At 49.6% G+C, this 15,094-nt stretch overlaps 8 protein-coding genes across 11 annotated transcripts in view; 4 read left to right on the top strand and 4 right to left on the bottom strand.

Moving 5' to 3' along the window:
• Window positions 1–21: 21 nt before the first annotated feature.
• PPTG_17414 (hypothetical protein) lies at window positions 22–1,956 on the top strand. The gene has a single exon (XM_008915147.1). The coding sequence runs from the start codon at window positions 133–135 to the stop codon at window positions 1,465–1,467; it is 1,335 nt and encodes a 444-aa protein (XP_008913395.1). The 5' UTR covers window positions 22–132; the 3' UTR covers window positions 1,468–1,956.
• A 904-nt stretch (window positions 1,957–2,860) lies between these two features.
• On the top strand, window positions 2,861–3,972 carry PPTG_17413 (hypothetical protein). Its single transcript, XM_008915146.1, has 4 exons — window positions 2,861–3,417; window positions 3,486–3,555; window positions 3,618–3,767; window positions 3,832–3,972. The coding sequence occupies exons 1-4, from the start codon at window positions 3,142–3,144 to the stop codon at window positions 3,939–3,941; spliced, it is 606 nt and encodes a 201-aa protein (XP_008913394.1). The 5' UTR covers window positions 2,861–3,141; the 3' UTR covers window positions 3,942–3,972.
• A 459-nt stretch (window positions 3,973–4,431) lies between these two features.
• On the bottom strand, window positions 4,432–5,021 carry PPTG_17412 (hypothetical protein). The gene is made up of 2 exons (XM_008915145.1): window positions 4,738–5,021; window positions 4,432–4,659 (listed from the first exon to the last, which is right to left on the bottom strand). The coding sequence occupies exons 1-2, from the start codon at window positions 5,015–5,017 to the stop codon at window positions 4,463–4,465; spliced, it is 477 nt and encodes a 158-aa protein (XP_008913393.1). The 5' UTR covers window positions 5,018–5,021; the 3' UTR covers window positions 4,432–4,462.
• A 149-nt stretch (window positions 5,022–5,170) lies between these two features.
• PPTG_17411 (hypothetical protein) lies at window positions 5,171–6,728 on the top strand (the record flags this gene model as incomplete). Its single annotated transcript, XM_008915144.1, has 4 exons — window positions 5,171–5,177; window positions 5,268–5,531; window positions 5,595–6,378; window positions 6,471–6,728. The coding sequence occupies 4 exons, from the start codon at window positions 5,171–5,173 to the stop codon at window positions 6,583–6,585; spliced, it is 1,170 nt and encodes a 389-aa protein (XP_008913392.1). The 3' UTR covers window positions 6,586–6,728.
• On the bottom strand, window positions 6,541–8,823 carry PPTG_17410 (hypothetical protein). Of its 4 annotated transcripts, none has more exons than XM_008915143.1 (6): window positions 8,493–8,823; window positions 7,966–8,316; window positions 7,746–7,892; window positions 7,490–7,672; window positions 7,336–7,418; window positions 6,541–7,265 (listed from the first exon to the last, which is right to left on the bottom strand). In XM_008915143.1, exons 1-6 carry the CDS (start codon window positions 8,643–8,645, stop codon window positions 7,214–7,216), a joined length of 969 nt encoding a protein of 322 aa, XP_008913391.1. In that variant the 5' UTR covers window positions 8,646–8,823; the 3' UTR covers window positions 6,541–7,213. The 4 variants fall into 4 exon arrangements, with proteins under 4 accessions (XP_008913391.1, XP_008913390.1, XP_008913389.1 ...); XM_008915141.1 differs by having other exon boundaries at window positions 6,575–7,265; window positions 7,336–7,423; XM_008915142.1 differs by having other exon boundaries at window positions 7,966–8,823.
• A 1,508-nt stretch (window positions 8,824–10,331) lies between these two features.
• On the bottom strand, window positions 10,332–11,039 carry PPTG_17409 (hypothetical protein; the record flags this gene model as incomplete). Its single annotated transcript, XM_008915139.1, has 1 exon — window positions 10,332–11,039. The coding sequence occupies one exon, from the start codon at window positions 11,037–11,039 to the stop codon at window positions 10,332–10,334; it is 708 nt and encodes a 235-aa protein (XP_008913387.1).
• Window positions 11,040–11,810: 771 nt separating this feature from the next.
• On the top strand, window positions 11,811–14,049 carry PPTG_17408 (hypothetical protein; the record flags this gene model as incomplete). Its single annotated transcript, XM_008915138.1, has 2 exons — window positions 11,811–11,818; window positions 11,949–14,049. 2 exons carry the CDS (start codon window positions 11,811–11,813, stop codon window positions 14,047–14,049), a joined length of 2,109 nt encoding a protein of 702 aa, XP_008913386.1.
• A 422-nt stretch (window positions 14,050–14,471) lies between these two features.
• PPTG_24096 (hypothetical protein) overlaps window positions 14,472–15,094 on the bottom strand; it is a gene marked incomplete at its 5' end in the record, with an annotated part of 4,292 nt that continues 3,669 nt past the window's right edge. Inside the window, one exon of the mRNA XM_008915137.1 lies at window positions 14,472–15,088. Coding sequence (XP_008913385.1) covers window positions 14,560–15,088 — 529 coding nt within the window. The 3' untranslated portion in view covers window positions 14,472–14,559. The remainder of the gene's footprint in view (window positions 15,089–15,094) is intronic.

The following is a 15,094-nucleotide window of genomic DNA, read 5'->3' as shown; positions in this document are numbered from 1 at the left end:
TGTAGTACAGCAGAGAATGTATGCTGAACTTCAACTTACGATCTGTCTTGGCACGCTTTTTCGCCACACATCACAATTTGCAGTCTACAGCTCAGAACTGGACCATCCTCAAGCACCAGAGCCAACCTTGTGATGAAATACTCCTCGCTGACCACTGCTCTCGCCATTGCGCTGTCCCAGTCAGTCGTCGATGGAGTTCTATCCGTCACGTCCGCAGACGCCGCACACACCAATGGTCCATTCCTGGAGAAGATTTGGACTGTACATGGTGAATCTGGCGACATTCTCGACGACTTGAAGGTCCAAGTCGCGGGTAATGTGTTCGTGGACTATGACGCGTCGCTCGCTGCTGGTGGCGCTGTGGCAGCCCAGGTGATCATGCGCAGTAGCTCACCGGACTTGGTGGGTCTAGTGGACGTCACTGTCCATGATGCTGACGGTAACGGGGTCCGTATTCACTACAAAAACACGAACGCTCGCGTCGTAGGCGACGTAGTGATGCAGATCATTGTGAGCGACCGGAACGCGCTTTCTAGTGTGAGTGCCGCGCACGCAGACAGCGTCGTTGTCGGGGAAGACGTCGTGGTGAGTAATGATCCGTCTGCCAGTCTGGAGATTGAAACGAGCGGGGAGGCTGACATTTACGTCGGCTCCTTGACACAAGACCATTTTTCGCTGAAAAGCATCAACATCGCTAGCTCCGGCGACGGCCATGTGCAATTCCTGGCCTCGTCGATTCAAGCTGATACTATCTCTGTATCTCTATCAGGAGATAGTAAGGCGATCATTGCGGCAACGGATCGTATTACTGTTAACTCGATGGTCTCTGCAATCTCAGGTGACGGCAAGGTCTTCGTGGAGACTGCCAATCTTCAGTCGCAAAAGCTCTCCGCGCATCTATCGGGGGACGGTAAAGTATCATACTCCTCTGCTGGGTCATGTGTGGATCAGACTATTCACCTGAGTGGTGACGCCTCTGTCTACGCTGGGTCTATTATCTGCAAGAACTCAATGGTGGCAACGTCTGGAGACGGTAAAGCTATCGTCCAGACTACGGACACCCTAACGTCTGTCGGTGGCGGCTCTGTAAAGTACGTGAACGCAGCTCCACACCGCATCGTATCCAGCTCGATCTTCAGGAAGCACAGCAATGTCAAACCGGCCAAGAAAAACAAGTTTAAGACCCGCCGCCCATCGATCCCGCCTTCCCGAGCACCGACGGAACTCACCGTCGTTGTCAAAGCAGCTTGGTTCGGCAACTCTCCCCACGTCAGCGTATACTCGGGTATTGGAAGCTCAATTATCATCGACGGCACGGGGTTTGCGGTCACCGGCATTCCGGCGTATCATCACAGTGCTGGACTTTTCGGCGTTTTTATTGTAATGGCCGGTATTGCTGTCGTCGCTGCTATCGCATTTAAATTCCGCGAACGCAAGGCGCGTGAACAGTACGCGCCTTTGGCGTGAGGTTTCCATCCTGATGGAGGCGTTTGTCTTCTCTACTGTTGTTGCGTCAATAATACATGTACAAGCTTGGCTTTCGCTTCGTATTCAAAATGAGCACGGTTAATTTATTCCTCGTAGTATTCATTGTATGAGCCTTGCTCAGCAAAAGACATTGTCGCTCTTGCAATTACTCGCGCCACTCAAGAGAACCACTTTACGAAGCGCGACAGGTCTGCCTGACGAGTGCAGACGCCCGACACTGCCTTGCTCTCGAGCTGTTATGCGTAAGATAGTATCATTGATACTGCTGTTCATGTACCACTGAGAGTAGAAATGAAATCGACAATAACGCAATGCCTGACGAGGATCCGCACTCGGAATACAACGACCACATTATTATCGTTAGCAGACAACAAGAATGGTTCGCAGCTGCTCCATTAGAGTCTCAACTGCCCAAATCTTTGGTGTCGAATCGTTCACGTTGAAAAAAAAACTTGATGTCCTTACTGGTACATTTTTCTTGTACTGTACGACCATCAATATTGCCAAGTGCGTTGACTCATCGTCGGTAGACAAACTTAGCCTTGTGGAAATGGTGCGGTGACGAGTCTACACCGTCACGCTACACATGACTTGCTTGGGCCATCCGCTTTGTTAGAACTGACAGAAAAAACATAGGCTGGCTTCAGAGCAGGAGCGAATCGTGTTAGTAAAATTCCTCTGCGCCAGGCTCATGAGCTGATCGCCAAACAAAGCTAAATGGCGATCTATGTAAACAGCCAGCAATGTTCATGCAACAGCCAGAACTGAGTAAACTACAGTTGTCTGCGTACAGTTTCCGGTACGAATGGTGGTGGCGTCTCGATAATGGAGACGGGAGCAGTTTGCGACGGTTTTCTGCCTTGCGGGACAGAATCGTCTTGGTTTTACCTTATCCTGCCGTGACATCGCAAGCCTCAGCTTGCTCGAGTCTGACTCATAAAGTGTACACGAGAACGACGCAACAAGGGCGTATTCTGCCATTTTTCGAGATCCGCGTTTGGACACTGGGGTTCTGCCGATCAAGCTGGTTGGCTGGTTGCTGTGGTAGGGCATGGTTGTCATTTGATTTTAGAGACGGCACGGCCGACTTCACAATAGTTGACAAGGCCATCATGCATTTCGAGTTACTAACGGATACTCGGATGCGGCTGGCAGGCCAAGTGCCACGTGAAGCTGGTGTCCACCAAAAAGCCTTTGTAACGGCATATTAACCTGGAGAATGTTCACAGATTTTACCACTTTGACGTTGATTTGTCAGCAACGAAAACCTCCGTGATGCATGGTTTGTACAAAGAGAGATCCGTTAGCCCCCTCATCCTCACAAAGCTCGGCTTCAACGCATGCAGCTGAATGCCTGTCGCAATGGTTGTACAAGCGATGTTCAATTGACCGTCTCCACCAAAACTGGTGAGCTTCACCCCCACAAATTCCGCACTTCCGGAGTTTGTGCGAGTTGGACTGCTCGGTCTCTACCGCTTGCATCGTGGCGCAGTCGAGAGCTCGTTCGGTCTCCAGTGCTTTGTTTCGCTTTTGCGTCTTGGTGGAGATACCAGGTATCAGCACTCAGGCAACACGAGTTTTGGTGGAGCACAACAGCATTTTCACCGAGAACCAGAAGCCACACAAAATAGACAGCAGATACACAAAACCACCATGTACGAGGCTGTACATCACAAGAACGCAGGGAGCGAGGGCCAAAATTCGGCCTCGAGCTCCCCGCGCTCAATTAAAAACTCGCTATCGTTTATCCTAGACGAAGCACCCGGTGACAAGCGTACTGCGAGCTCTGCTGAACTGGACGAATCTTCCGCGTCCAAATGCTTGCGACCATCGGTATCCGCTAACAGCATCAGTAATTTATTGGCGCCGGTCGTCGACGAGAACGACGTACGCAACGCCACCAGAGCCACAACGCCGTCGGGACGAAAGGTACCTTGATCCTTACTCCCAATTTGCTAATACACAAGACCCTGACTTGTTCGTGGTTTACCCTGTAGAGCAGTAAATACTGCATTGTTGAAGGCTGCGTTAGCCGAGCCAAACACGCGCGACGCTGCTGGAAGCATGGTGAGTAGAGGAGCTTGTTGAAAAGGCTATAGTGACACATTATTTAACCTGCATCATTACAGGCGGTTCGGTGAAATGTAAGGTGGTTGGGTGTCGAAATCGCGCCAAGACGAAGGGAGTATGCTGGTCACATGGAGGTGGCACCAGCTGCAGTGTCGACCAATGCACGACCATCGCAGTATCGAATGGAGTTTGCTGGGCGCACGGCGGGGGTACGTCTTCCAGAGATTGACGAGCTGTCATCGCGTTATACTTACGTGACACCTTACTTTATAGGAAAGCGCTGTGTCACACCGGGGTGCTCAAGACCTGCCTACGAACGGACCAGGAACATGTGCTCCATGCACTACAACGCGGAGTTATCTACCAATCTTTCAGCTTCTTGAATCGACTGAATCGACGGGACGGAGTCACCGATGTTATTTGATCCTTCTCCTTTGCCCGTTTTGTCATGTATGGTTCGCATTGAATACTTTCCCGCTAGCTTCTCTTCCGGATGACCAAGATGATCTCCTGTTGTAGTTGACCTGTATGGAGATGGGGATTGCTTGCAGCTACACCAACCTATGGCTGTGGTTGTTCGAGCTTCTACTCTCCCTGCCTGATAGATATCGCTCACTGCAACGTGTATTGCGCTCCGACCCATGATGCCAAAGTTTCTAGCCATCGAACCTGGCTCAATGAAGTGAACTGAAGATACTGTGTTGAGCCGTGCATGACCACGAATTCGGAGATGAGAGAGGAATGCAGAGCTTCAATAACTCGCAGTTTCATGGTTCATCCCCGAAAGACTTCGTTTCAAATATCAAGGGCGACTGGCAACTGTCTACCAACTGTGAAAACCACGTTGATAATTGCGTAAACTGCTGAAGGAATAACGGAGCATGCGTGTATGATTGATTATTGTCTACTTTGACGGGTACGGCTTCAGTTTGATCATCTGGTCAATGCTAGTCTCGTCCGCGTTCTCTAGGTGACCCTGTTGCACCATCTCATCCAATGCCACGACCACCTTGGCGTAATTCGCCAACAGACTGGCCTCGGTGAGTTTCTTGTCCAATTGAGTCGTCAACACCGCTTGCAGCACCGTCATGATCTCGTCCACTGCAGCGTTCAAAACAACAGTAAGTAATCCGTCATAAAATGTAATTTTTTTCTAAGCCTAATGCTACTAGAACGCACAGATGAGTTCGTCATACTCCTCGTTGCCCGAGAGCATCAATCGGAGCTCCCCGATCTGGCGAACGACCACGAACTGAGTTTCGCACACAACCAGTTGACTCTGTGTTGGATCCGCGTCTTTCTTGCCATGTCGATCGCCCCAGAGGTTCGGGACCTGCTTGCAAATTTGTGCCAGTTGGGACTCGTACGTCCTGCGAGCTTCCAGGGTCAGTTCGGGCTGGAAATACCGAGACAGAAGCACGTAGTTGGCCTCATTGCAGCAGATCAAGCTGTGCAGCATGTTGCTACCGTTTTTTTTGTGCTCAGCTAAGGTCTCTGTCATTGTTTCAGCCAATCAAATCGCTCAACATGGATATTTTTAGCTAATAAGAACGCTGGAGCACGAAGCGACGCGTCCTTTCATGTGCATTTTGCGATCTTCCTGCAAGACACCATGACAGGTGAGGAGACTTTAGCATGGCCACGAGTTGTCAAATGTATTAAGAGTAATTAAAGGCTTTATCATTGATTCTTTCTCTGATATTGCCCAGAACCTGTCAAGCGCTTGGCTCCCAGCGTCACAATCAGCGACTGCGCGTCCGAGGTCTTTTGCACAAGGTTTTCACCCGATGGGAAACTGCTGGCTGCTGGATGTGGTGATGGAGCCATCCGAGTGTTTAACGTCCATGATGGCAAGTTGTCGTACACTCTGGTTCAACCGCAAAGCAGCCTCGGCTTCGGTTTACCATGCACGGCCATCAGATTCCGCCCTCTCACAAGCGCCACCAAGACCAAAAACGTGCTGCTCGCTGCAAGTGCGTAAAATGTAGAAACACTCGTTAGATAAAATACTATTTGCTTACGTTTGTGTACCATAGGCTCCAACGGGTCGGTGGAGCACTGGCACATCACGTCGGGCAAGTGTCTGAACGCCATCAGCAACAACCAGAATCAGTTGTATGCTCTAGACTATCGCGCGGATGGAGCCATGTTTGCTACGGGAGGCAAAGATCACGCCATACGAGTCTACGATGAAGCCACGAAGGCAGAGGTGGCGTGTATGGACAGTGGCCACGGCACTCTCACTGCAGGCCACTCGAATCGCGTCTTCTCGATCAAATTCGTCCCTGAGGACGACAACACCATCGTCTCAGGTGGCTGGGATAACACGCTTCAGATCTGGGATGTACGTGTGGGTCACTCTGTGCGTGGTATCTACGGGCCTCATGTGGCAGGCGACGCAGTGGACATGAACACGCGTGGAGAGATCCTCACGGGCTCGTGGCGTCCTGAAAACCCACTGGAGATCTGGGACTTTGGATCGGGAAAGCGCCTGACGACTGTGCCCTGGAACCAGAGTGCTATTCGCTCGGAGCCCTGCTTTCTGTACACTGCACACTTCTCCAGGTCGAATACTGGCCAGCAACTTATTGCTGCGGGAGGTAGTGGATCAAACGAAGCCAAGGTGTTTAACCACGACTCGAATAACAAACTTGTGGGAACTATCGCGGGTTTGAGTCACGGTGTGTTCACTCTCGACTTTGCTGCCTCCGATGACAAAATGGTGGTGGCTGGGGCAGATGCAGCAATTCGCATCATCGACATCTACGACCACGTTCCAGGCGAAAAGAGCCGTGAACGGCCCACGACTCCGTCGATCAGGTTCGTGCGATATACTAACGTTAATTTTTCACATCTTTGGTCTAAAACGTCGTGTTTTTCTTCCTCTTTTTTTTTTTTTTTTTTTTTTACAGAAATGCTCATTTGCCACATGAAAACTTGACTCGCCTGGCTTCTCCTGCTTTAAGCGCTGAAGCACTGAGAGCCCCGTCCTCACCGCTGCACAGGATGGCTGTACACGATGCGTAAAGGCATCGAGTTACAATCTTTACTTTCTCACAAAAACCGCCAAGGCTAAAAAATCAGTTGCATATTATAGCACACTTCCGACACTATCCATGCCAACTCGATGAAAAACAGATTATTCAAATACTACAGATCATCAATTTCACTTGTTCACGTACGTCTCGTAGTCTGGGTCATGTCCAGTTGTCTCAAGCGGACCTGCCATCTCCAGTAACGACGCTCCATCCTACTTCTATTCTTTCTTCTTGCTAGTGTATGCACACTAGTGCCACTGGCGTGGTCTCGGCGTTAGATAGACCCGCAGTACAACCGTTGTTCCTCTAGATCATCGCTGTGGTGCCTCCGACCTTGAGGACCATGCCAATGGCCAACTGGATGGCCATTTCGATGACCTTTGTCGTTGCCGTTAGTGTATCCGCTGGTACCTCCGTATCCGCTGTGATCAATTACCCGGCCATTGGATGGTGTGTACCGCAGTGGAGTGGTCTCGTTGTCTCGGTCGTCGAAGCTTTTATGACTGAACGTCCGTGAGTACGAGTGGCCCTGAGGTGAGAGAGGCATAAGCGCGCCAAAGTGGCCTGTCAGGTGTGCACGGTGACCGGGCGTCGGGTGCTCCGGATCATCCGGATCGTCACTTTCTCCTTCCCCGTGCTTTGCCAAAAGATAGATGCCCATAATGATGACTATAGACATCAGGATAAAGTTAGCGTTAGGTGATCAGGATTCGTACCGATTACAGAATATAGAACTTACAGGCCAGCGCAATTGGCAGACAGAGCCAGTCGAAGAGGGAGAAGCGCGTGTACTTCTCGTAAAATACCACGCCGCCAATGACGCTGGACTAAAAACCAAAATAACGATGTCAGTTTATGCCGATGAAGTGACGTTAGTAACCCAGTGACCGTACCCCGATCCAAAAGCACTGGAACATGGGGAATACACTGAGCGTGTCTCCCGCCATGATAGCGCGGTTTAGTAAATCCGTCTGCAGTACCAGTGTGCACATCATGCCACCCATGAACAAGTATGTCGTGAAGTAGACGAACTGATTTTCTCCACTGAACGTCAAGATCAGTAAAATCGACGCGCACTATTCCAGAAAATAAGACCAAAATTAAGACCCCATTCTAGTTTACCGAAAATAAGCCGCAAAGGTATCGTACCTTGGCCAGAAGCACCGAGAAGGACCCGAAGATACCTGACGCTGTAGCGTACATGAAGGGCAGCAATCTGTACTTGTTCTCGTTCAGCGCTCTTGGAAGCCTCAAAATCGCTTCAATCTGCCCGAAAATGCCGCCCAACACGACCGTCTGCAGTTGCAACATAATGTCCGTTTAGCCCTCATAACCTGTATATCGTATCCTGTATCTGCCAGGCGCTCACCATAACGCCCAAGTAGATGAGGAAGCCCAACTGGAAGAACTGCTTCTCCAACTCCACCAGCGACATTTGCTCGTCCGGTTCGTTGGCCACAGTGCTGAGCACGACGCCGATGATGATGAGAAGTGTGCCCAGCACGTCCGTTTTGGTCAAGATCTGCCCCAGCCACAGATGCGCGAAGAACACGTTGGCTAGTACAGTGAAGCCGCCACCTACAGACGCCACTAGCGCCTGAGGAGCGAAGCCCAATGCCTCGAAGTCGCCCACGGCGCCTAGAACGACCAACACCAGGCCGATGAGCCACAGCGGTCGCGTGTAGTAGGTCTGTCGCTCGAATACAGGCTTCTCTTCCTCCTGGTACAAGATAAGAGATTCTGCGTAAGTATCCGAATATTTAACCTGAATATCACAGATTGCATCGAGTGCGCACTCGACCAGTATCACGTATGTCGAGTGCGCACTTGACGCATTATCAGGTTTCTCGAGTCTGCACTCAATGCGCATCAGCATAAAGAGGGAGAGGTTCGTACCCGCACGTGGGAGAGCTTCTGCACGTTCACGCCGAGATTGGAGAGCACCGCCGAGGTGATCACAATAGCCAGGCCGATCCACTTGCCCTGTACATTGTCAGCGTCGTCGTCGCCGCCTATTGCGGCGCTCAGGAAGCGCGCCACGCCCACCATTGACGTCGGAACTGAGAGACAGCGAGAGTGCGCCTGATCGTACTGTTGCGGAAGTATTTATAGGTCTGAGCCTAAAGATCTGAGTCGCCGAAAATGTGATATTTCGACTTGTGCGGGAGAGAACTGACACGCGATTGGTCCGCCAAGGGGCGTCAAAAATCAAAGTGACAGTTGCTTGGAGCACCCCTTGCTTCAATTAACTGCAGGAAGCTCGAGCTCACTGACGCAGTGATTAACGCAAGGCGGAACGTAACGACGTCGAGTTGTGCGTGCAGACAATTGAATAATACTTGTGGCGTACACTTTCGCTGCAAGGCTGCAATATCCAGGGATGTGATGATGCTACGTCGAGAATTGAAGGCGAATGATGACACAATCGCCATAATCTGTGCTGGTTTGGCCAATCAAAGGTAAATTTGACAATAGGAAAGGTGACATCGGACAGTTGATTATGCCTTTGCCGGCTTGGTAAGGCAGCATACCGGTGTTATTTGGCCCGATATTGAATTGGCATCGTCGACGCCGCATCGAAGATAGATCGACTTATATTCATTCCAGCGCCTTCGTGCTTGGCGATAAAGTTTTTCTTTTTTCTTTTTGGAAAGTGCGTGAAAAATGCAACACGCAAATTGTTATTGCCAACACGAATTTCAGCGCTTTTTTCCATCGCTTGTCGACGGTGAAATGCACAGATAAGCCCGCTACATTCATGAGATAACCAGTGCAGTCCTCTATTGCCACACTGAATGAACTACACGTACATGTATACGATGTATCGCTCTCGCCACTTTTATCGTGTTGTCGCCGTTTACGCCGCTGTAGAGTGATAGTTGAAGTTTGTTGATCGAATGAGGCAACTCGGCCGATTCGACCACATGGTGTGTGCTGGCCGACCCACAGATGCTGGCTGCAGAACCACAATATCTGACTGACCAAACTCGGAACTGGTCTCTTATGTCCGTTTATCCTTGAGCCTTGAACAGAGTTGCCTTTTTCCGAGCCAGAGTCTGGATGTTGCAGTGCCATTCGAACGCACTGTTTTCCTTTCAGCCAGTTCGTTTGAAGTGGTTCGTGCTATCTAAGCAAAATGCTACGTGGTGAATACATGGGTAGTTCGTGCCTCAGCAGTACTACTTACTACTAAGGTTGCGAGACGATTCCACACTGCTAAGTGTTTCCGCCGGCAACGATATCAACGAACGGCATCAATTTAGAACGGCATTCTATTCCAGATTATGAGACTGGTGTAAGGTGCTGGATTTCTGGTTGTCAATGTTAATAACGGTGGTATTAAAACTGGCATGTGCTGACATAGCGACGTTGACACAGGAGCACGTCAATTTATAAGGACATAATGTCTTGATCACTGTGTCGCTGGTAATGACACTGCGAGATCCATAAGGCGCCTTTACCACCCTCCCACAGACCAAAAATAATTGAGCCGAATTTAATGTATCGATTCGCTCCAATTTTCGGGATTCCAGCCCTCAGAAATTCTAGAGTCCGAAATTAGAGCTGCATATCGAAAATGCTGGATGTTGGGATCTCAATGACGTTTCATTTGATAACAAGTAAATTAAAATTGGATCCCTATGTCGGAAAACAACGCACAACCTAGTCGATTTATCCCACTTAATAAAGCGATAAATTGACGGGGTTCATTCAACGGCTACAGTATGACCTTCATTAGAATGGCCACGCTTTTTCAAGATTTGAGAGAAAGCTACCTTCTTTCATGGGCACATTCGCGTCTCCAAAGTCCGTGTCTTGCAGGGCAGTACGAGCCGCATCTGTTAGTTGATCCCACATTATGAGGTCTTGGAAGTCACCACCTTCTGATGTTGTATCGGTCGCGTGGTTAATCGGCCAGTGACTTTCGTAATTCACCTTGGCGCTCGTACCGTCGATGGTATCAGCGTCGGGCGGGGCATACCTGGAATACCCACCGTGAGCTGATGGGCAAATGGCCAGTATAACTGGGTTTGGGACGTCGGGGTTGTTGATCCAGATGACAACGTTCTCCCAGTCGTGGCGGTGGCCAAGCGATGACGACGGCGAATCTTTCGGGAAATACCATGAATACATGATGGCCCAGACGCCGTTGAACCACGTAGAACGTCCGTAGACTTGTGAGCCGTAGCCAGACCCTTTGCATGATCCACTTGGGGCTCCTGTGGGCTTGAGGCCGCCACCTGTGTCACCAGCAGCGTTGACAGCGGGATACGGATGGCATCCGTTCGTGATGTGAAGCTGAGGTTTGAACTTGACGGCGGCCTTCTCCGAAATGGTGACAGGTTCAGGCTGCGCAAAAGGTTGAACCTGGTCGTGGTCTATCCAGCCAGCTTTAACATGACCGAGTGTAAATACGAGGAAGACGAGGGCGTGAAGTTTCATTGCGATAGTTGTGAATCCGAGTAGGAATATTGGAAAGTAAGTTCGTTTGGAGTGTTAGACAGAACTCCTCCGTGCAACAACATATTCTGCTCAAATTGACGAGAGAGCGCATGCCATGCAGTAGTGCTATGTTTTGCGGCGGCAGATAATGAGGAAAGGCTAGATGTTTATGGTACGGCAGGATCATAGCATAGCCGGTAGTACCACCGCGCATACATGTGAGTCCACCCTCTCCAAAACAAAATCGGTGCTGGTATCGCTTGTAAGTATGTCAGCTTTTAGGCTGCATTGTTAAGCTTGGAATGAATAAGTGAGGATACCCTCCATGCCCTGGTCGTATCACGAACAAGGTCAGGAAGTCGGTACTTTTAGAAGCAATGACTGTCAATTCTTGGAGTCAATGGCAGTACAACCGCCTCGGTGTCTTTGGTTACATGTAATACCGTAAAAACCCTGGTGATATGCCTATCTTGTCGTTATCATGAAAGCTTGACTTGACTGATTACTGCTCCTGTTTATGGCACGCTCGTTGTACTAATGTTAGTACCGCATTTGACTCACACTCCCTGAAGTCAGCAGCGCTTATATTCGTTTCGTTTCCAGAGCAAGACTTCTTCGTTTTTCCTCGCGTTGCCCACGCTTAAATCTCAGTTAAATTTCGGTTCGTCGCTCGTGTTGGGCGACTTTCAAGTTCTGAGTAGCTAGATGGATACTCAATGGTCTGAAGTTCATTGGCGACGACAGATAGAAATAATACATCTTGTCCGATCGATGGCAAGGTTCGATGGGGTTTCACGCGTTTGTGTGAACTTTCACCACTGTTCATTATTACGGACCGTGAATTTTAAATTTACATTGGGTATTTTGGGGGGCTGTAGAGCTGAATGTGTGGTAATTGTGCATGAGCAGTGAGTTGCAAGACTTTTACATGCGTGGATCCAGCTCCTCGTCACGTTTACCTCCAATAAGGAGCAGTGTTGACAGCTCATCAGTGCACATACCATTCTCTATTGAATCAAATGCCAAACTATACGTCCAGAGCGCGTCGCCTTTTTCAACACCTGCGCTTCAACTCGGTGGAGATATATCACAGTCACGAAAGAGCATTTCCAGTCCACTAGAGCAACAGCACCCAGCCTCAAAACACGATGGCTCACACCGCGCTTCATCCTATTGGTCTAGCAAGTTTCAGAGTCAATCGAAAGCTGAATTCGTGCGTGGTGATGTGGCACCGCTTCTTGCACGGTTTGAAGACACTGCGTTATACCGAAAACCACACCGAAAGTCGTTGCAAACCGTGCTGGACGAGATGAATACCGTTTCTGGGAACAATATTGCTATGAAACACTCGAAGGTATCCCTTCTGAGTCGACAGGACAGTGATCCCATCTTACTTCACCGGCGGAGCAGCCTCGCTGACGTGACAAAGGTTGTGGTTAGAAAGAACCATCGCGAGCAAATTAAAGCTTCTGCGTTAGAGCCACCGCCTAAGGTTGTTCCGACACGCTTCCTCTTCGATGGGACGAGACATCAACGTGCTTCTCGGTGTGAATACTGCAACTTCGCGGGGGGAGAGCTTGAATGTGCTACGTGCAATGTCGTGGCTCATGCTCGCTGTTACTTAGCGGCTTACGACCAAGAGGACAGAAAGACAAAGCTCACGTTTGTAGTTCCGCATACAGCCACAACAAATTCCTCATTTTCGTCCTGGCTGTGCTCTCATTGTCAATCCGATTTGAAGACCGAATATGACGAGAGATCAGCAGAAGTTCGAGCTGCTCATTTAGCTGCTCAACGTCAAGTTCTGGCAAATGCTCTCACTGCTTATGTGCGTATGATGAAGGACGCCACTTCATTTGCTGACAAGAAAGCTGCGATCATCCGAGTTCAAGCATCACTACGAGGACGACAAGCTCGTCAGCGCTTTGAAAGATTGCAGCGAATTCGATTGAAACCCTATGCTATCGATGCGCTTCGCGTCCGTGCAATTATCCCGTCGGGTATGAGTGTACCGTCGGAAGGCCTTGGGCTAGGGATTAGCAGCTCGTCATCCTTTGAAGAACTGCGACTGAGCAACGGGTTCTCGTGCAATCCGTTCCTGTACGTGACTGTAGTTGCTGGGAATGACGAAGACACGCAACTCTTCTGCTTCGAGACCAGTGTACGAAAGCCGATGGCTCTCAATGGAACAGAGCTGGACATTGTGTGGCCAGAGAAAATGTTTGTTCCTGGGGCCGATGGGTATGCCACGTTTTGCTTTACTTTGCTTAGTAAGAACGGACCCAACACCTTTTTCCTGGGTCAAGCAGTGCTGCGACTGAGTGATATGGGGGATTGTTGGCGATCTGGTCTGGTGACGGAGCTGGAATTAGTGGATCATGTCGAAATATTCCCCAAAACGGCTCAACACCAACCGCTTCCACTCGCCGATGCTAGAGGGAGCGCCCCAAAGTCTACTGATCATGCTGATGAAAAAAGTGAGGAGATCACGCGCTCTAAGGGGAGACCTCGTTGGCTTGTGAATGTTCACATTCGACCATTTAGCGAACAGCATTCGAATTGCGGATATCTCAATATGAAGTCGACACTCGAAAGTTTCCACACAAGCACGCGCTGGTGTGTTCTAGCTGATGGAATTCTGCGAATCTACCGTCATTTTGGCGTCACTTTAGCGTCTGAAGTGGTGGATATGGCACATGCCACGGATATTCGAGTTGAGCCGATTAAATCTTCAGCTCATCGAGTTAACAAGACCAAGAAACTCAATTTGACGTTGCAGCACGACGGAGACGAAGGAGCAAGCGCGCACTCTCGCCATGCAGAGCATTGCTGCCTTGCTATCCACCACTTAAGCCGGCTCTACTTGTTCCAGTGCGAACATAAAGACCAGCTTCGCCAATGGTTAAAGAAGCTCCAAGGCGCACAAAAATTTAGTTCCCATTCCAGCCAAACACATTCATCACCGGTTTGCACTACACCCGCAATCATGTCGTCTGTAGCGGGAATTTAGTCGCTTGGTAAGATTAACTAATATCAGTCAACATGGTGGCTTCCCGAATTTTGGATAGAATCAAGAACACTTTAAAAATGTCAAACCTGAATTTTATTCAACTTCTAATTTCGTGAAATTTTAAATATCGTTTTTTGTTTCGAAGGAACTTCCAAATGCAATTTCCGGATTATGGCTAAACTTAAATTCGGATGTTTTTTTTTGTTCCGAAGGAGTAATGTTAGGCATCCTATCCTAAACATAGGTAGTGATCTCTACTCCATGGGACCTGCAGCTGCTGGCTGCAAGTGGATCATGCATTGTATCTGGCTACGATTCGCAGATCTACGAGCGTTCTACGTGGAGCAATGGCGTCGTGGCTTGACCACGTTTTAAGCAGTTATCGTACTTAATATGAGATAATAAACTTCAACGGCATAGAAACCGAGTAACATTGATTTATATCTACGCAAGTTAACAACCAGCACCTGCACATTCGGTGGCTTGGGCTGTCTAGCTGAAGCCTCCCGATTAGTTTTCCTGGGTCGTTTGAGTAGTTGCCGGCTGAGCTGTAGTGTCAGCAGCCGTTGTGACTGGCCAACCACTTGAGAAATCGAGCTTGTTCCAGCCAAACTGCTTCTGGCCATCAGCATACCCGATAGTCGTGTCGACGTAGTGGTAGTAGATAATGGGACCATAAGTCGGATCGTCGTACACACCTTGGCCACCGGGTCCGTATACGTTGTCGTGAGACTCGAGCACAATTGTGCCGCCTCCCTCCGTACAAAGCTTGCCATCCGCGTCACGGAAGTCCATTACGCCAGACTTAGAACGGCAGACCTTGATCTTGTACTCCTCTCCAGCTGCTGGTTTCTTCGTATCAAAGCCACAGCAGACTCCGTTGGAGTAGAAGAGGTAGTTGTAGTCCCCGTACTTGAACATGTTGGCACCTTCGTCAGCGTGACTGCCAGCAGGTTCGTACGCGAGCTTGGCGTACGAGTCTGGAACGACAGAAGTTGGAGGGTTATTCATGGCTGCTTGGTACAAACCTTCCTCGTAGCTACCG

Source organism: Phytophthora parasitica, assembly GCF_000247585.1.
Source record: "Phytophthora parasitica INRA-310 unplaced genomic scaffold supercont2.68, whole genome shotgun sequence".
NCBI classification, from domain to species: domain Eukaryota; phylum Oomycota; class Peronosporomycetes; order Peronosporales; family Peronosporaceae; genus Phytophthora; species Phytophthora nicotianae.
Note: the sequence above shows the minus strand (reverse complement) of the source record. Positions and strands in the feature narration are given on the sequence as shown.